This window comes from Rhinatrema bivittatum, chromosome 17 (assembly GCF_901001135.1).
Source record: "Rhinatrema bivittatum chromosome 17, aRhiBiv1.1, whole genome shotgun sequence".
NCBI classification, from domain to species: domain Eukaryota; kingdom Metazoa; phylum Chordata; class Amphibia; order Gymnophiona; family Rhinatrematidae; genus Rhinatrema; species Rhinatrema bivittatum.
Window position 1 is genome coordinate 34,021,954 of NC_042631.1, and position 20,406 is coordinate 34,042,359.

The 20,406-nt window shown below is 46.5% G+C and overlaps 1 protein-coding gene across 1 annotated transcript; it reads right to left on the minus strand.

Moving 5' to 3' along the window:
* Positions 1–16,810: 16,810 nt before the first annotated feature.
* On the minus strand, positions 16,811–20,124 carry LOC115079536 (interferon-induced transmembrane protein 5-like). The gene is made up of 2 exons (XM_029583178.1): positions 19,720–20,124; positions 16,811–17,491 (listed from the first exon to the last, which is right to left on the minus strand). The coding sequence occupies exons 1-2, from the start codon at positions 19,903–19,905 to the stop codon at positions 17,273–17,275; spliced, it is 405 nt and encodes a 134-aa protein (XP_029439038.1). The 5' UTR covers positions 19,906–20,124; the 3' UTR covers positions 16,811–17,272.
* Positions 20,125–20,406: the final 282 nt, after the last annotated feature.

Below are 20,406 nucleotides of genomic sequence, written 5' to 3' on the forward strand. Positions count from 1 at the left end.
CAGATCCCTGAGGCACTCCACTGTTTACCCTTTTCCACTGAGAATATTGACCATTTAATCCTACTCTCTGTTTCCTGTCCTTTAACCAGTTTGTAATCCACGAAAGGACATCGCTTCCTATCCAATGACTTTTTACTTTTCTTAGAAGCCTCTCATGAGGGACTTTGTCAAACGCCTTCTGAAAATCCAAATACACTACATCTATTGGTTCACCTTTATCCACAAACCGACTGCAGTGTGTGATGAATGTCTAAACTGTGCACAGTACTAATGCTATTTTACGCAAGTAGAACATGGACTGATAACGGTCTGCAATTTAATATAAGGGGGGGAGGGGGTTCTAGGTTTGTGACGTTATAATTGAAATGAAGCTTGGAGATTTGTGATGAAGTGCGACGAGAGCAGGGGTAGGAGTTGATTTCATGCCAAAATAGTGTGATGTCATTTATGGCCCCCCCCCCCCCCCACAGGGGAACAGAAGTTTTAGCTCCGCCCCCCCAATGAAGGAGCCTGAGATGTTGAAGCTTTCAAGGTCTATAAACCCCTGCCACCTTCTTAGGGTGAGGACTTTTAAGTTATCCTTTGTAGGGGCAGCAGGTCAACTATGCTGTCCCCTGTTCTGTTTGTTTTTCCACTTAGGGAAGGATCCTTGAGACCTGGGTTTAGAAAAGTGGAACGGGTGACTTTTTGGAAGAAGTCTGTCCACCCTTCCTCTCTCTCTCTCTTTTGATTTCCCCTTTTTCTAAGGTTTTCTTTTCAAAACCTGCCTGAGTACCCTAGGGCCCAGGTCCCCAGGGGCAGGCAGAGCTCCGGAGTCTCAATGCGTGGATGAGACGATGGTGCAAGGAAGAGGGATTCAGTTTTGTAAGGAACTGGGGAACATTTTGGGGAAGGGGGAGATTCTCCCGAAGGGATGAGTTCCACCTTAACCAGGGTGGAACCAGACTGCTGGCGCTAACCTTTAAAAAGGAGATAGAGCAGCTTTTAAACTAGAACAAGGGGGAAAGCCGACAGTCGCTCAGCAGCGCATGGTTCGGAGAGAGGTATCTTTGAAGGATACTAATGATGCATTAGAGTTAGGGCATTGCAATAATAAGAAAAGCAGGCATGTGCCTATCATTAGACTCATCTGAGCTAAAAGATTCCAGTTTATCCCTGTCAACTGAAAAGCAGAACCTTAATACAAAAAACAAAACAAAAACCCAAAACATACTTTGAAATGTTTGTATGCTAATGCCAGAAGTCTAAGAAGTAAGATGGGAGAGTTAGAGCTTATAGCAGTGAATGATGACATCTCAGAGACATGGTGGAAAGAGGATAGTGCTATACCAGGGTACAAATTATATTGCAATGATAGAGAGGAGCAACTTGATGGCGGGGTAGCACTTTATGTCTGGGATGTCATAGAATCCAACAGGATAAAGATCCTGCAAGGGACTAAATGCAAAATCAAATCTTTATGGGTAGAAATCCCTTGTTTGTTGGGGAAGAGTATAGTGATAGGAGTATACTATCATCCACCTGGCCAAAATGATGTGCACATTTCTCTCTTCTTGCACTTTGCAGTTAATACTCTCATTTACATTATTGTAATATGCATTGTTTGATGCACTATAGCTAATAGTTTTATTTTATAATTATGACTTGCTGAACTTACTGTACTTCATATGCAATATAGCAAACTGATTTACTTTTAAGGTCCAGAAAAATAAAATCAAATTCACTTTTCTCTTCACTGTGGTCTGTCTTATATTATGGGTATTATTATAGTGATGCTGCTCTTTGTGTATTTTAGAAATTATATGAGTGCTGTATACTTACTGCATTAAATATATTATTGTCCTCACTATAACCTGCAGGGACATCTTTTGCTATTTTGAAAGCCTGTGTTACGATCCCGGTCACTAGCCTAGTGACCGGGCTCTTACCTTCCTCCGTGGCGCCGCGAACCGCCGGGTTTCTGGCCTCCAGGGCCGCATGGCAGCGGCGTCTCCTCGTGGAGACGTCGTCAGAAACTCTTCCCCCCAGCCCTGGTACGCGCGCGAGCGAAGAGCCGTGTTTTAAGGCGTCTGCACCCGGATGTGCAGACACGCCTCTTTTGACGTCAGCTGATTGAGCAGGGGATTTAAGCAGGGACTTTTGAAGTTGCAATTCGCCTTGCAACGAGGTTTCTCTTCGGAGTGCTAGTTGCCATCGTTTATCTGCCTGCCTGGTTCCTGACTTCAGCCTGCCTGACTCTGGTATTGTAACCGTCTCTTTTTAGTCAGTAAGGAGGTCCAGACAACTGATCCGTAAAGATAGACTTTTATTGCCAGCAAGATGCAGCTAAGACAAAGGCTTAGTACAACTGCATGCCCCTCCCCTCCAGGAGCAGACTCTTATGCACTTTACAGTTCTTATCTTTTACACATGCGTTCTAAGCATTGCTGAGCAAGCATATTCCGGCTGAAGGGGCTACTGACCCCCTCCCTAGACACCCTGGAACTTTCGTGAAACTTCTCCCATGTTCTGCAGGAGAGGCTGCTGGGACTTGCAGTTCTGGAAAGGAATTCGCGAGTCTGCAGTAATACAGCCCTTCACATAATACATCCATTGTTCTATTCTAGGTTACAGCAGTGAAAGCTTATCAGAGAATAAGAACAGCGAAGCCAAAAAAATGAAAATGTGCAATGTGCTGACAGAAAGTTTCTCAATGTCCTAATTACAGCTGTATTGCAGACTGTAAGTAAACCCGTCATGAAGCAGGGAATTCTGGTACATGAAGTCCTTTGTCAGGTTGAAGCGTTCAGACCCCTTCATTCCCCCCTTTGATACTTATCATTATTTATGAAAAGTATCACACCATCACAACGCAACTGTGGAGCTGAAAGAAACAGAAACAAGAAAAATTAGCAATTTGAGTTCTCAGGGGGCCCTAATTTCCCAAACAGTCCGATGGTTTCTTCACGGGTTTGAGACGGATGGGCCCTAATGGCTCCACCCCCCTTTGTAGCCCGAACTTGTCATGTATGGGAAGATGGCCCAGGATAAAACATGAGGATGGTTAAACAGGTTCTATAGGCTCAGAGGAATACATGTACAGTGACAGAAGCTGCGTGGCTGTTTTGCGTTCAGCAATGTCCTTCATCACCCGACGAAGGCGGTTTGAGCAAGAAAGGAATAATTCAGGGTCCTAAAAAACAAAACAGAATTAAACTGGCTGGGATAACAAACAAGCTCTTAAATCCACCGATCATGGAAAACCAACCACGGAATCCATTGGTCCAGTCCCAAGCACTATTCCATTGCTGGACAGGGACGTGTGCCATCTTGACCATGCGATCAGTGATGTCTTGGATAACCTTGTTTTGGTCATCTACCTGTAAACAACAATTGGAGAGGTTAAATGTTCCACAAACCCTCCTTCCTGGGCCAGAGGATAATCTAAAACCAATCTATTCTGGTACACTGCAGTCATAATTTTGGTATTTTGTTTTGCCCAGAGTTTAAGAGCGAAAGCAGTCGTTGGTGATGAGCTCCAGGACTGCCTGAAGCCTGATGATTCGATGCAATTAATACTGCTTGGAAGGGTTCCCGAGTTGCCCCTTTTTGCTGCTTCATCTGCTCTCTGATTTCCTTGACAATAGGGTTTGATTTCTTGGTGTGTGCTTTGCAATGCATTACAGCCACCTTGCGAGGTAGCCAAACTGCGTCTAGTAATTCACGTACTTCTGATGCATTGTTCAATTGTTTTCCCTCTATAATGCTCCATGCACTTGAATTGTAAGGAAGGCATATTTAGAGTCTGTATAGATATTTACAGTTTGTCCTTCTGCCAACTGCAGAGCTCGAGTAAGGGCAATTAGTTCAGCTTTTTGTGCAGATGTTCCTGGGGGAAGAGGTTGAGCCTCAACGATTTCATCTTCGGATACAACAGCATATCCAGCAGAACGTATCTCATGAATGATTTGGCTGCTCCCATCAGTGAATAAAGTCCAAGCTCCTTGCCAGGGTTGATCCCTCAGGTCTGGTCTACTGGAATGTATTGTAGTCATGACTTCTTCACAATCATGGGCAACTGGTTCAGGTGCCGGCATAAGAGTGGCCGGGTTCAAGTTTTTGCTGTCTTGTATTTGAATTTCAGGTGTTTCACACAGTAAGGCTTAATACTTGACGAGATGTGAATTAGTCATCCATTTTGGTCCATGGGTCTCTAGCAGTCCTTGAATGGTGTGGGGAGTTGTTACATTCAGAGTTTGACCAAAAGTTAATTTGACTGCTTCTGGAATTAGTAAGCATGCAGCCGCAATGCTTTGAAGGCAACCAGGCCATCCTTTTGCAACATTGTCCATTCCTTTTGACAGATATGCAACAGGTCGTTCCTATGATTCTAGAGTTTGAGTCAATACCCCAATGGCCATTCCTTTCTTTTCATCGACGAATAGATGGAATGGTTTCATCACATCTGGCAATCCTAAGGCAGGTGGTTCAATTAAGGCTTCTTTTAGTCGACGTAAGCTTGCCAGCTCGTTTCCTTCCCACTGGAAGGGTTGAGATTCTGCCTCTTTACCCCGCAGCTTGTCGTACAGGGGTTGAGCAATAACTGCATAGTTAGCAATCCACAGCCTACAGTATCCTGCAGCTCCCAGGAACGCCCGGAGCTCTTTCTTACAAGTGGGTACAGGTTGATCTCTTATAGAACTGGTGCGAGAAATCCCCAGACATCGGGTTCCTCCACGTATTTGGAAGCCTAAATACTCTACTTCCAATTCACAGATTTGCGCTTTCTTTTTACTTGCACGATACCCTTTTGAGTACAACGTCTTTAGCAGCTGAAGAGTGGATACCGCACATTCGAGGTACGTCTCTCGAAACAACAGAAGGTCATCCACGTATTGTATGACTGGCCCATACTTTACTTGATACATCTTTAAATCTTTTGCCAGTTGCTCACCGAACAGCGTAGGTGAGTGCCTATACCCTTGAGGCAACCTAGTCCATGTGTACTGCTGCTTTACTCCAGTATCTGCATTTTCCCATGTGAAAGCAAAAATCTTTTGACATTCCTCCGCCACCGGGACGGAGAAGAAGGCATCTTTGAGATCAATGACACTGTACCACTTTGATGCAGGAGAGACTTGAGCCAAGATTGAATACGGATTTGGGACGAGGGCTACTAGATCTGCTACTTGACTATTCACTTTTCTTAAGTCTTGTACTGGTCGATAGTCATTAGATCCAGGCTTCTTTACTGGCAACAAAGGGGTGTTCCAAGCAGATCGGATTCGCCGAAGAATGCCCAAATCATACAGTCTTTGCAGGTGTATCTGAATTCCTTGTCTGGCCATATACGGAATGGGGTATTGAGATTGATTAATCACCTGTGCATTCTGTTTCATCTCTATCCATATGGGGGTAGCGTCGATAGCTATTCCTCCCGGGTTCTGTTCGAACCATACTTGGGGTACACTATCCATCAGTTGTCTTCGTTTTTGTTGAGGGGGGTGTTGTTTTCATATCGATGTTCGATGGTTCGTTCGACTATGGGAAGATGTAGTCTCCATTCTTCTTGGAGGGGACAGATGAGTATCACTGGATGGTCCCCGAAGGAGGCTTTAACTTCCCCTGTTGGTTGAAATCTCAATGTGGTCTGAGGCTTACACAGCAGGTTCCATCCGATAAGGGATACCATGGTCCCGCCTACTTGTATACTTCATTCTTTCTGCAGAGGGGCAGTGAGTACCTGACCTGAGGCGCCCACTATAGAAACAGTCTCTTTCGTCGGGGGGGCCGATTGGTGCAGTCATGACAGATCGTTGGCCTCTGAGTCCAACAGGCCCCTGATTTTTGTTGTGTTACCTCGTGGATCTCCACCAGAGGGTCAGTGGGGATTCTTCCCTCCCGGTCTCTTCAGGCTGTATGCTCCTTGTCGCCTCCCCCGCCATCTGCCAGTGGGGGTTGTCCGATCTCCTTCCTCCTCGGCCCCTTTGTGTCGGTGCAGGTCCATTTTTGTCGTTAGTCTTCACTGCAGGGCTCCCGTATTTCTTTTGCCATTCTTCACAGTCTCTCTTCCAATGGCCTTCATTTTTGCAGTACGCACACTGATTCTTTCCCAAAGGGGGGGGTCTTGTTCCCCCTCCTCTTCGCGGTCTGCCATTGTCTTGGCTCCTTCCCGTCCGCGTGTCCTCGAGAGCGGCGGCTAACAGTCACTTTCTCCTTCATGTCTCTACTTGCTTCTCTCTTTTCTCTTCCACTTCTCTATTTCCACATACCTGGTCTGCTATAGCTTTTAACTGGCTGAGGCTCATGCCCTCAAAGCCTTCGGCCTTCTGCAGGTTCTTTCGGATGTCAGGTCTATTATTAAGTTCCTGGTTGCAGGGACGGGCCCTTTTCTTCTCTTCCTGATCCCGTTCCCATACATCTCAAAATACGATGAAAAGATCACAGTCCATCTGGAAATTGAATAGGTGACCTGCGCCTGGAGGCAAATCAGTTCTGACGAGGCTGAGAAGCTGCAAAACATTGCTTCCTTCTTACTTGTAAGTTTGGCATTGGGTTAATTCAATAAAGTCAACCTGGATCTGCAGGCAAGGATCCAGGGGAGGCGCTTTAGGTGTGCAGGAGTGATGATCAAACCCTTGGAAGCCTTGTACCAATTACATTGCAAACACTAAGAACATATGGTAATAGCCAGAGCCCAGCCCCCACCAGTGGTAAAAGAACATAATTGCAATATATATATATATATATATATATGTGTGTGTGTGTGTGTGGGCCACTACTTTATCATTTGGGTCGACTCATATTTGCTCTTGTTCCTAATCTTGCATAGTGGCCCCTTCTCTTGCCCACAACTTCCAATAATCCTTAACTTGCGCCTGCCACTGAATCAAAATTTTTAATATTAAGTCTTTGTTTTCTCCGGTTTTTTTTTTTTTTTTTTTTTTTTTACAAACGGCATCCTGTAATTCCCACAGTCAGCGCTGCACATGCTTGGCTGTCTTATCTTGCCAGTTCCTTAAAACAGGGAGTAACTCTGCATATTTAACTACTGCTAGCCAAAGAAGCAACAAGAAAAACTTTAACAAAGAACCCATTCTTAATCATTTCTCTAAATTTCCCAGAGACAGCTTCAAAATAAACTGCGTCAGCAAAAGAGAGTTCATACTTTATCATGCGTTCCAATGTAACTTTTAAATAACAGATAATATATAGGAGACAAGTAAGAACAATAATTAACATGGTATTAGAGAATAATTGACTAACCTGTGGATGTATCGAGTGAAGGCGCAATGAATTTGCTGCTATAAAATGTCTTAAAAATAGCCTGCATCATAAGGCACTAAATGATTTGTAAGGGACCCTTGGTTCTGGTATTTCTTTGCAAGTAGCAATCCTTTGTCAGATTACAGACAGTTTTAGCAAGGACCTTGGAGAATAAATTTAATCAGCAGAAACTCTGAGCTACAAAAACTTCAACTTCTGTGAAACAGCCACAATTCTATCTTTATTCACATACGCACACCATCAACTAACTTTCAATAATGTTCTGTTAAAACAAACGAAACAATTTTTCTCTCTCTTTGTCTTCATTACCCAGGCTAGCCCAATGTCCTTTTTTTTTTTTTTTTTTTTTTTTTCTTCTCTCTCTGGCTCGATCCCCTCCTCTCTCCTGTAATTATCTCTGCCGTTAACCCTTAACTGCCATCAAGTTCTAAACTTCAACACCAGTAAATGCATTCTTCAGCAATCAAATCAGTATTTTAACTTAACACTGTAAATTAATTAGTTGTATAGTAGTCTTGTGCAGCATTTGTAACCCAAAATCTCTTCTTATTAGGGTTTAAAACAATTAAAAACAAAGAATCCCTGGTACATGTGCTTGCAATTCACAGATAGCAGTTACATACATTACAATCCTTAATTAATAATGGGGACTTCCAGTTCCCCATTTTGTGCGCCTGAGCCACCATTACGAGGGCGGCTCCCTCCACTAACTTCTTTGCCCACGACGGAGGATTCTCAATAACTGCAATCCAAGCAGTTATGTACGGTTAATCCTCAGGGCAACCCGGATTCCCTTCTTCACTAACTATTTTCAGGACCCTTGTGGCCGTTTGGAAATTGAAAGTTCCTTCCGGAGGCCAATTTACACACAAACCGGGCCACCTATGGGTGCATCGTTGAATCATTCCGGGTTTAGTACATTTATGTCTATCGAACACTTCCCTATAGTGTTCCGTCATGACTTTTAATGGAGTAGAACCGCCCCCTCCCATTAGGATAGAATCACAGACAAAGGAGGGAAGGGAAGACGGATAGGTAAGGGGTCCGTATCCGTCAGACACAAAAGGGTCACTTTCACACAACAAGAAACCTATTCCCACTATCGTATGCGTTACTTCTTTTTCCTCTTTTTATGCGCGTGGCTTTCGGAATGCAATTCCTACCAAACCACCGCTTGGGGTGTGATCAAAGCCCCCTCGGTCCCCTCACGGATGGACCGGTTATTTGCTACTCTTTTAGCTATTCTTCTTTTTTTCCATCATTCCCATAATACTCGCCTGCAGGATTCTTCCGATCGTCACGAAAGCCTTCTTTCCAGATCACCAGCCCAGAGGTCTCAGAAGAATTTCTGTGGAACGGTCCCCTCAGAAACCCGATCGCTGAACTCAGCGGTGGCCACTCACCAGGTGCGTCTGGGGGATCGCTCCGCCACCAAACTACCGGACCAACTGGGGGGCTAAAATAGCGTCCCCGGTACCTCCTGGCTGAGGCTCGCCAAATGTAACCGTCTCTTTTTAGTCAGTAAGGAGGTCCAGACAACTGATCCGTAAAGATAGACTTTTATTGCCAGCAAGATGCAGCTAAGACAAAGGCTTAGTACAACTGCATGCCCCTCCCCTCCAGGAGCAGACTCTTATGCACTTTACAGTTCTTATCTTTTACACATGCGTTCTAAGCATTGCTGAGCAAGCATATTCCGGCTGAAGGGGCTACTGACCCCCTCCCTAGACACCCTGGAACTTTCGTGAAACTTCTCCCATGTTCTGCAGGAGAGGCTGCTGGGACTTGCAGTTCTGGAAAGGAATTCGCGAGTCTGCAGTAATACAGCCCTTCACATAATACATCCATTGTTCTATTCTAGGTTACAGCAGTGAAAGCTTATCAGAGAATAAGAACAGCGAAGCCAAAAAAATGAAAATGTGCAATGTGCTGACAGAAAGTTTCTCAATGTCCTAATTACAGCTGTATTGCAGACTGTAAGTAAACCCGTCATGAAGCAGGGAATTCTGGTACATGAAGTCCTTTGTCAGGTTGAAGCGTTCAGACCCCTTCAGTATCGTTTATCTGCCTGCCTGGTTCCTGACTTCAGCCTGCCTGACTCTGGTATCGTTTATCTGCCTGCCTGGTTCCTGACTTCTGCCTGCCTGACTCTGGTATCGTTTATCTGCCTGCCTGGTTCCTGACTTCTGCCTGCCTGACTCTGGTATCGTTTATCTGCCTGCCTGGTTCCTGACTTCTGCCTGCCTGACTCTGGTATCGTTTATCTGCCTGCCTGGTTCCTGACTTCTGCCTGCCTGACTCTGGTATCGTTTATCTGCCTGCCTGGTTCCTGACTTCAGCCTGCCTGACTCTGGTATCGTTCATCTGCCTGCCTGGTTCCTGACTTCAGCCTGCCTGACTCTGGTATCGTTTATCTGCCTGCCTGGTTCCTGACTTCTGCCTGCCTGACTCTGGTATCGTTTATCTGCCTGCCTGGTTCCTGACTTCAGCCTGCCTGACTCTGGTATCGTTCATCTGCCTGCCTGGTTCCTGACTTCAGCCTGCCTGACTCTGGTATCGTTCATCTGCCTGCCTGGTTCCTGACTTCTGCCTGCCTGACTCTGGTATCGTTTATCTGCCTGCCTGGTTCCTGACTTCTGCCTGCCTGACTCTGGTATCGTTTATCTGCCTGCCTGGTTCCTGACTTCTGCCTGCCTGACTCCGGTATCGTTTGCCAGCCTGGTTCCTGATCTCTGCCTGCCTGACTCCGCTCTCTGCCTGCTTGTACCCCGGTTCGTATCGCTTCCTTGGATTCTTCTGTTATCACCTAAGACCCAGCAGTCCGGGTCCCTACAGGCTCCTCCTGGGGGGATCTCGGGCTTCCAGGGCGAAGACTCCTAAGCCCTAGTGACCCGGGCCTCCACAGCTCCTCTGGAGGGGTCACGGGTTCCCAGGTGAAGATTCATCGTTTCATCTAGTCTGCCTCCCGTCCGTCTCCCTCCGGCGGTCGGCCCAAGGATCCACTTCCGGATTGGTCAATCACAACAGCCTGCATGTCTTTAAATGGTACAGGAAGGATGACAGTTGCAGGGCAGATGAAGATCTCCCTAAAACGTACGTGTCTTATTATCTGTGTGTTTGGAGGGCCCTGTCCCATAAGGCTAGAAGCTGAAAGTGACAAGAAAATTCTAGAAATAACAAGAAAATGAGCAGGCCTGAATTTTAGGCATCGTCACGTGCCTAGGGTGCCAAAGCTTTTAGAGGTCATATGCCAAAGCTGAAGTGGAGCCTTCTCCCTCTTGCTTTAGGGCTGGGTGGCATTTCAAAAGGGGTACCATAGAGGCACCTTTACCTACCCCCATATTCTCTGCTTTCTGGTGCACCACAATCTTAAATCCAGCTCTGAAAATGAGAGCGGCACACGTTGCTGTGGATGTTTGTTTTCCTCACAGATCATGTATGTAGGTTTGAGATCTCCATAACTTGCCAGCAACCTCATTACAAGTCAAGCTGCAGTAAATTCCCCTTCCCTACAACTGATGGACAATTTGCAAGATGGGGTTTCCAAAACAGGGAAGGGCCACATAGAACATTTCAAATGATGGGTGGGGAGTGGGTTGTCTACTGCATGATTTATTAAGCTGGGGAGGAAGAAAAGGGAGGAGAAGGGCATATCTGAGCCTTTTGATGAGGGGGGAAAAAGGATAGAACAGGGTTCCTGGGGGTGTGGCAGACATGGTGCCAGTAATAATATTTCTACCTTTCTGGGAAGCTGGCACTCTGCCACACCCCCGAGAGCCATACTCCCTGCCTTCTTCTGTTTCTGCCCCCTCCCCCCCCCACCCGAAGTAAGTGTGTGTGTGTGTGAGGGTATATGGGGCGCACTCCTTACCCTCCTTCACTTTCACTCTCACTCCCTCCCTTCCTTCCCTTCCCTCTTCTACTCTATCACCCTCATCTACTCCCCACCCTTCACTCACTCACCTCCCTTATGCTTGCCTCCCCAGTCCTTCAACTGTGCAGGTAGGGCACCCTGGGAACCTCTGCCAGCCTTCCTTCTGCTGCTGAAGGTAAAAATACATTTCTTCTGCCCAACTGCATGGCAGGTCAGCCTAAGAGCTTTGCGGGGCCAGGTGCCGCCCATGGGCTGTCGTTTGGGGACCCTTGCTCTAAAAGGATATCAAGTGAATTCCAGATGTGACTCTTTCAGGCTGCTTTAGATTCAGTGTTATTGGCCAAAGTGCTTCTGTGATGTCACTGAGCACTGTGAGAGCAGCTGGTTCTGTAGCATCAGCCGCATCTGACTGGCCGGAGATGGTGGTAGTATTTATATATGCCGCCTATGCCAAGGCTATAAGCGCCGAACTAAGCGAAAAAAAACCAATTCATAATCAAGTTCCGTAAATAAACAGAATGATAAAGCAGACCAAACAGAAATAGAATGGAATGCCACTTCCTAAGAACATAAGAACATAAGAAATTGCCATGCTGGGTCAGACCAAGGGTCCATCAAGCCCAGCATCCTGTTTCCAACAGAGGCCAAACCAGGCCACAAGAACCTGGCAATTACCCAAACACCTAGAAGATCCCATGCTACTGATGCAATTAATAGCAGTGACTATTCCCTAAGTAAACTTGATTAATAGCAGTTAATGGACTTCTCTTCCAAGAACTTATCCAAACCTTTTTTGAACCCAGCTACACTAACTGCACTAACCACATCCTCTGGCAACAAATTCCAGAGATTTATTGTGCGTTGAGTGAAAAAGAATTTTCTCCGATTAGTCTTAAATGTGCTACTTGCTAACTTCATGGAATGCCCCCTAGTCCTTCTATTATTCGAAAGTGTAAATAACCGAGTCACATCTACTTGTTCAAGACCTCTCATGATCTTAAAGACCTCTATGATATCCCCCCTCAGCCGTCTCTTCTCCAAGCTGAACAGCCCTAACCTCTTCAGCCTTTCCTCATAGGGGAGCTGTTCCATCCCCTTTATCATTTTGGTTGCCCTTCTCTGTACCTTCTCCATTGCAACTATATCTTTTTTGAGATACGGCGACCAGAATTGTACACAGTATTCAAGGTGTGGTCTCACCATGGAGCGATATAGAGGCATTATGACATTTTCCGTTTTATTAACCATTCCCTTCCTAATAATTCCTAACATTTTATTTGCTTTTTTGACTGCTGCAGCACACTGAGCTGACGATTTCAATGTATTATCTACTATGACGCCTAGATCTCTTTCTTGGGTGGTAGCTCCTAATATGGAACCTAACATCGTGTAACTACAGCTAGGGTTATTTTTCCCTATATGCAACACCTTGCACTTGTCCACATTAAATTTCATCTGCCATTTGGATGCCCAATCTTCCAGTCTTGCAAGGTCCTCCTGTAATGTATCACAGTCTGCTTGTGATTTAACTACTCTGAATAATTTTGTATCATCTGCAAATTTGATAACATCACTCATCGTATTCCTTTCCAGATCATTGATATATATATTGAAAAGCACCGGTCCAAGTACAGATCCCTGAGGCACTCCACTGTTTACCCTTTTCCACTGAGAAAATTGACCATTCAGTCCTACTCTCTGTTTCCTGTCTTTTAACCAGTTTGTAATCCACGAAAGGACATCGCCTCCTATCCCATGACTTTTTAGTCATTAAAAGGATTAAAAGGTCGCTAAAAGGTCGCTAGCGCTCAAAGGAAGGCCTAAGCCTCACCAAAGAGGCTTTTAGCATCGCTTTAAATGACTTTGCGCACATTGTCAAACGTAGGTCTTGTGGGAGAGAGTTCCATAAATTTGCTGCTGCCTTAGCAGAGACTAAGGAACGGGTGCTCTAAATGAGCCTGATGCATGGCGGGGACATCTAGCAAGCCTCTCGTAAAGCTCGCCTAGGCTGATCAATTAATCGAGCATTTCGTTAATCCATGGAAAGCAGTGAAGAGATCACAGATTCTGGGTCAGCTTTGCAGCTTTGGAGATAATCTGCCAGGGTGCTGGTCCATGACATCACTGTGATTTGCATATTTCAGAAAAATAAATTGGTGCAAGGCTTCCTCGTTCATTGAATAGCTGCAGAAAAATACATTTGCAGAGGATGACGGGGGCGTCTGCACATATGGTAAAAATCATTTAAAAATTGCTACTGTTGGAAATGACAAAAAGATGAAAGCTGGCGCGACGTGTCCCACCCTTTACAATTCCAAAGGACCGGCAGCTCCACCAGTGTGAAACAGAAACTTCAGAAGCCCCGAGCCTTCTCACGGCCAAGCTGGCAGTCCGCAGAAGGGGACGGGCACCCTATACAACTGCTGTGGAGCCCTGATCCTAATTACAGAGCTCCTAGGAGGAGGAGGAGGCGGCTCCAGGGCCTTTCATTACTTAGGCGCTGGGCAGGAATGTGAGCGCAAGCACCGCAGCTCCCAATCTCCGAGAGCTGCGGCTGAGGAGGCCGGGTGTGGCGGTGGCTCCCAGAGATCAAAGGGACAGACAAGACATCCAGCCCCGTACGTACACATAGATATATACGCAATACACAGGTACACGCACGCACGCACGCGGACCATTGCACTCCCTTGGATGAAAGGAGAAAAGGCCCTTCTCAGTCTGGCCTAGTGTCAGGCACGGAGAGAGAGAGGGAGGAATGCCCTCAGTCCCAGGGCAGGGAGCCTCAGCCTCAGTCTGCTCTGCTGCCAGACAAGGGAGCTCATTCCTCGGCCTGTGCCCATGTCAGACAAGAATGCGGGGAGGACCCCACTTCCAGGCTCGGTCAGGGCTGGTGGTCTGGTTCCTATTAACAGCCCCAGTCGGACACTGTGCTCCCCCCGCCCGCTGCTTCCTGCAGAAGAATAAACAGACAGCTCCGCATGTTTCACTTTCTGCACAGTCAAGACTTGATGGATGGTTCTAACACAGCCTCACTCCTGGCCACCCAGGCCTATTTCTATTTCAAATAAAAATCTAGCCACTGCAAACAGAAGGAAGGATAAAAGGGATGTTGTATGGCGTGAGGGAGAGTTTTATATATGGAACTGATGTGGACTCTGTGGCAGAGAACGTCACCCGAGCTGGACCTTCTCCCCCCCCTAGTTACCTCGTGGTCAGGAAGGAATATCCTCAGCCAAGTCTTCATTCAAACCTGTTTGAGATGCAATCCGCTTAAGAAGACACGTATGAAACCTTCTCCACGGAATACACGTGGCTTTCACAGTCCAATATTTATTGGAATTAAACATTCATTTTTACAAGAATGACTAGAGGGAATTTTTTTTTAAAACTGACCTTGTATTGCAGTTCTCCTATAATAATCTACCAAATTCCCAGCAGCAGGATGAAGAGGCACTGTGATTCAGGAGTTGCATGTCATACTGACAAGTGAGCACATTCTGGCGAGCAGGCCAGTCCTCCTGTCTGCACCGTGCCAGTTTCACAAGCATTTTCTCTAATTCGGGGGCTGGCTGGGTTGCTCTCACAACGGATGAGAACAGCACAGCGTGCCCACGAGTTTTGGCAGAGCTGGCGATGCCAGCATTGTGCTGGTGGGAAGAGAGACTTGCCTGCTGGAATTGTGCTTCTGGGTGAGGTGGAGGCAGTGCCCAGATGGCTGCAAGCAGGGGCTGACTCTGGAGGGGGCAGGATTTTGACTTGAGTGGTGGCTTATTTTGCCAGGGGAAACCCTGTCCCTTGGCACAGCATCCTCTACCACAGAGAGGTGGCACTTGGCAAAAACATTGCCAGCTCCTGGCCTAGGACGTGAGACTTAGACTCGCCTCTGTCACTGACTCTGCGTGCCCCTGGGCTACTTACTTTACATCTCTGGGTCTCAGTTCAAATCCCAGCTCTGCCACTGACTGTGACCTTGCGCAATTCGCTCTGTCTTCCTGTATCGGGGGGAAAACCCAGGATTAGGCTTGCATTGACATCCCTGCTGTCTGTGTGCAATTAGACACTTTTAACATGCTTAAAAAAAACCTTCCAAATGAATTTAGTACTCACGAGAGGTGCTGACTGATAGCACTGGAAGCAAAGACGTCCATTTACGCCCAGAACAGGTGCACCACGTCCCTCGCACACGCTGCTCCATCTTGAAACCGGTACCGCAGGGCAGGGATGTTCAGGGATTCTGCTTGTTCCAGTTTAGTTTTTAGTCATTTCGTTGGGGGATTTTGTTTCATGGGGATTGTTGTTCTAGTGTGCTTTATTTTATAGCAGTGCACACGAGAACATTTTGGAAGACGCTCTGGGTAGCGTGCACTGAAAGCAAAGCACCAGCTGCCAAAGATAAACTAAAGGCCCCAGCCTTTGAGTCCAACGGAGGCAGGAGTGAGCCCCAATCCCTCCTCACTGGCTCCCCTTTGGATTCCACAGGTGGGGTAAGATTAGGGGGAGGGGAGGGGATGGAGGCAGCTCCACAGAGAGCTTTTTAAAACCTGAGGGGGGGGGGGGGGGTGCGGTGACTTTTATTGAAAAGGAAACAAAAGAGACACCAATGAAATCTCTTTTGGTTTTCTTTCATTCCATTTCCAAAAGGGGATTAGCGCATCCAAAATGGGCGTCCAACGCGCCACGAAATTAATAGTGCTCGTTACTTGCAAATGCATGTTGATGAGGCTATTAGGTGTTCACCCCTGATCTAAAGGTGCGCCCGACCCACACATTTTTACGCTCAGAAATTAACGCCTGCCCAGAGCAGGCGTCAATTTCTGAATAGCTCAAAAGGATGTGCAGAGAAGCAGAAAAAACTGCTTTTCTGTACATCCTCCGACACAATATCGAGGCGATATTAAGTTGGAGGAACCAAAAATTTAAAAGGTTAAAAAAAAAGTGCCAGTGGCCAAGTTAGGGAAACAGAAACTCATAAAATAGAGCATCCATTATCTAACCCGCTGACAGCCGACCTCTCCTGGGCATCTGCTGCCAAGGAAGCGCTAGGGGCATGTGGTTGTCCCTAGCGCCTCCTATGCAGTGCAACCCCTCATTTAAATATTGCATGACGCACCCAGGAGAGGTGCCTGGGCGTGCGTTAGGGAAGCGCCCGTTTTCTGTGCTCAGATATTGCATCGGCTCCAAAAAGCACATCCCGACATCACAAGCACCAACAGTGCAGCTACCCTCGCATCCCCAATGCTGTCCAGGCCATACACCTCGACCCTGGCCCACAGGGACCACCACATGGAGTGAGAAGGTCATTCTGTTTCCTGAGACTGCCAAAAAGGGTCATACTTAGTGCTAATTGCCGGTTATTTTAGTTCTGCGGGCACATGTCTACTGGGAACTGGACTGAGACTGCTGATTCATTTCACCTGGATCTCCAAATAATAATGACTTTTGGACACTGCCAAGTGGAGCCAGATCTGGACCACTGGCTTTATTCCCCAATGCCAGTTCACCAAGCCAGCCAGTCCCCTCCTAACCCTTTTAGAGCAGATGTCAGAAGTCTGGTAAGTTGTTTGACAGAAGGAGGAAAATCTTATTTCCAACAAGAGTCCCTGTAATTATTGCATCAAGAATAGACCAAACCAGCATTAGTTCCTGGAAAAATGATTTGATTTAGGAACATCAACTTCAACAACTTTATTAACAACTCAGCTAGCCCACCAAGTGCAGACAACATGAGTTGACTTAAATGTGTACACAAGAATAAAACTGATGAGTAAGTATAACAGTAATGAGGGTGCAGAATTGCATGGTCCTGCTTGTCTTTAGAACAGTTTACTGTTTTTGTAAGTATTGATTCTGTGGCTTGCCTGGGACAAGACGTATTCCAGTTATTATAGTACAATGAATCAATTCCAATGTGAAGGTGAGAGGCAAATACTACTGCACTGAGGCCAGGGGTCAAGGATGGAGAAGTGAGTCTCGCTGTTCTCATTCTGACTGGATCTGCCGCTGTCTTCTGCAGTTCTCGCCCTCCTCAGCAGCAGAATGGCCTGGCCCTTAACGTCATCTACAAGGTACAGTCATTTTGGTTCGCTCAGCTTTTGTCCTAGCTGGGGTTCTTCCTAGTGTAAGGCTCCTGGGTCACTTCCTCTCCTCGTCGCTGACAAAGTACTTGAGGTTGAAGAGGTTCATAGACTCCTGGGCGAGGTTGGAGAGGTGGATCACTCCCGTGACCACCAGGGCGATGAGCAGGAGCGGCACCGTCACGTTCCACACCGTGGCCAGGATGTTGTAGCATTTGGCTTTGGAGCCGTAATGACGGGCTGAGTCCACATCTCCGGCTACCTTCTGGTCTCGTGCCTGTAAGCGAGGGAGAAACAGATGAAAAGGACCCATTTGTACTACATGCCCTATAAATCGCAGGGTTATTTCTAGACGGGCTGGTCAGGTCTTGCTGGCCTGAACTCTCTGTGTTTGTCCAAGACTGCTTTCAGCTAGGGCTACCAGAGAACGCCAGGTGATCCGGACCAGATTGGGTCAATCACGACTTCATCCCAGTGTATCTGATTCTGCTTTCTCTAAGAACAGTAGGCCTATTTTAGACCAAAACAATGATTCTTCTTGATGGAGCAATCACTTATATTAAATCAACATTCGTTTTCTCTTTTAAAGAGGAGAAACTAAACAGAATAAGCCTAAATAAAAAAAAAAAAGAAAAACCCGTGCACAGGTGTAAAATTATATGTTAAAAAATCACCCAAACTCCAGAGAGGTAGTGGAGGCTGGAGAAGAGAGTGAGCACACTGTTTAGTATCCACTGGTCAGCAAAGGCATCCCCTGAACCAGTGGATACCATGGATGGAGTAATGTTCCACACAACTCCGAGGACGCGGAATTGTCAGGAATAAAACCGCACAGTAAGGCTGCAAGTCCAGCGACAAAATGCAGAAAAACCAGGACTGCCTGAGACTTGATCTAGCTACCTTCCTTCCAGCTTGTAGTGATCACCAATTAATTTCCACCGCTAGAAAGAAATTTTCAAGGAAACTGATTTATCAAGCTAAATTGGCCTATCAGAAAATTGTCCACCCTCTATCCAGCTGAAAGTACATGCAGCCCCCCTAGCATGCGGACTTTTAGCCAAGTTGAGAGGAGGTGATCCTGACAGGATTGGAAGATAATGCTTGCAGATTGTATTTTCAAATCTACCTGTGATATTTAATATCTTCCATAGAAAGTTTACCTGCAGAAGAAGCAGCCGCAAAAGTCTGCAGGTATCTTGAACTGGAAATTTTCAGAGGGAATGTACGTGCAGACTTTGCATCTAAAAGAGGATGTTTGAAATTTGCCCCCTTTGTGGTATCACGTTGGATGGTGTCACTAAGAAATATTTGAATTTCATTTAAATAGCTATAGAGTCTTATAAACTAAGCACCAGGATAGCTGGTTGGTGTGATCTGTGCTGCCCTTTCCATTGCAATAGCCTGTTATGTTCAATAATTCAGAATCATTTCTCAGTTCTGTGAGGGATTAGCTTGAGAACTCTGAACCGAGGTGGAGCGTCCTCTCTAGAGGGAGGAATTTTAGTGCAACGCATGTGCTCCTGCTCCAGGATCCCAAGCTCTCAGTAACAGCGTCCTGCACATCTGTAACTCAGAGCTTGGGTAAATCCAGAATCAAAGATACTCTTGGGCAGGCAATGCATCAACTCTTAACAAGCCAGGCGAAAGCGGCCCCATGTACAGCGCTGCACTAACATCACAATAGTGCACCGAGATCTTATCAATGCACTTTGCCGGCCTGGATCTGAAACCAGAGCTTTCAGTAATTCACCCTACAAATCCCAGGGAAGTAATCTGTAAGTAAAATACTTCACACTCTTGTCTTCCAGTGTAAAAGTTGCTGTGTGACTGACATTTACCACAGTATGTTATCTGAATATAGTAGATGCTAAAATTATTTTCAAACTTTCATGCATATTGTGTATGTTTCAATCTCTATAGTTATTTGTCTGAGTTCATTCATTTCAGACTATAAATATACATATCTCAGTCACTTAAGATTGATTTTCATATTTGCTTTGACTCAAAAGCCTTTCCATTCTGTACCCAGGAGGCTCCTGCGAATGTCCACGCTGCACCCATGGGTCCCCTCAGCCTCTCTATTCTGTTCCCAGGAGGCTCCTGCGCATGTCCACGCTGCACCCATGGGTCCCCTCAGCCTCTCTATTCTGTACCCAGGAGGCTCCTGCGCATGTCCACGCTGCACCCATGGGTCCCCTCAGCCTCTCTATTCTGTACCCAGGAGGTCCCCAAGCTGCTTCTTGTTGCACACATGGATTCTTTTAGCCACTCCATACTGCACCCACCAAGGCTGCCCCAACGGACGCTGAACACGCTCTGGTTTTTTGTAACTCATTTCCCTAATTATTATGAGATTTTGAATTGTCAAAAGTGGGACATTAAGACTGGGAATGCTCGGGGGAGTTTTCTGAATGCTGGCAGTCCTAACCCGAGGTATCCAAGGGCTTGCAAGCAGTGATGCAGGAGTGCAGGCTCCCCACCGGATCCCGAGAGGATCAGCCTTACCTTGACAGAATAAACCAAGGCCATGAAACCCAAGCAGCAGAGGTTCATGTAGATGGTGTTGAAGATGGACCAGATCAAATGGTCTCGGGGCACAATCGGGGGTCCAATGGTGATTACAGTGTGGGAGCGGTCCGGTTTGCTAGGGGTGGCAGGCAGGAAGTCTTCCCTGGGGTACGAAGTGTCCATGGTAGTGAAGGCGAACTCCTCGGCGCTCGGATGCCCAGCAGCAGTGACAGCAGCGTCCTTTGGCAGAGAGCACTGGGAAGGGTCTTTATATAAGTCCCTGCTCCCCTACCATTAGTTCACCACCCTTGCTATATTAGACAGTAAATTACAGCTCTCCTCAGTGTGGTTTCAGCAAAAATGCTTTCCCAGGTTTGGCAGAAGCATTCCCCTGTTTCATCAGCCCTCTCTCTCTCTCTCTCTCCCTCTTACACTGCATTCCTTTGTACATCTGTGCCTGCCCTGGCCCCCCCGAGTACACCACACGGCTAGAGAGAGTGCAAGAGATAAAAAGGAAGGGAATGAGAACAGTAAGCACCATTTTAACAGATGATAACAAATCAAGCATTCCTCCTGTCTTCCAATTTCGTCATCCTTGCAGCCGTTTGCAATCCTGCACTTGGTGAGGAGATATCGTACACTTTAATTCGAACATAAATTGTCATGTCATTTTTCAGTGAAATG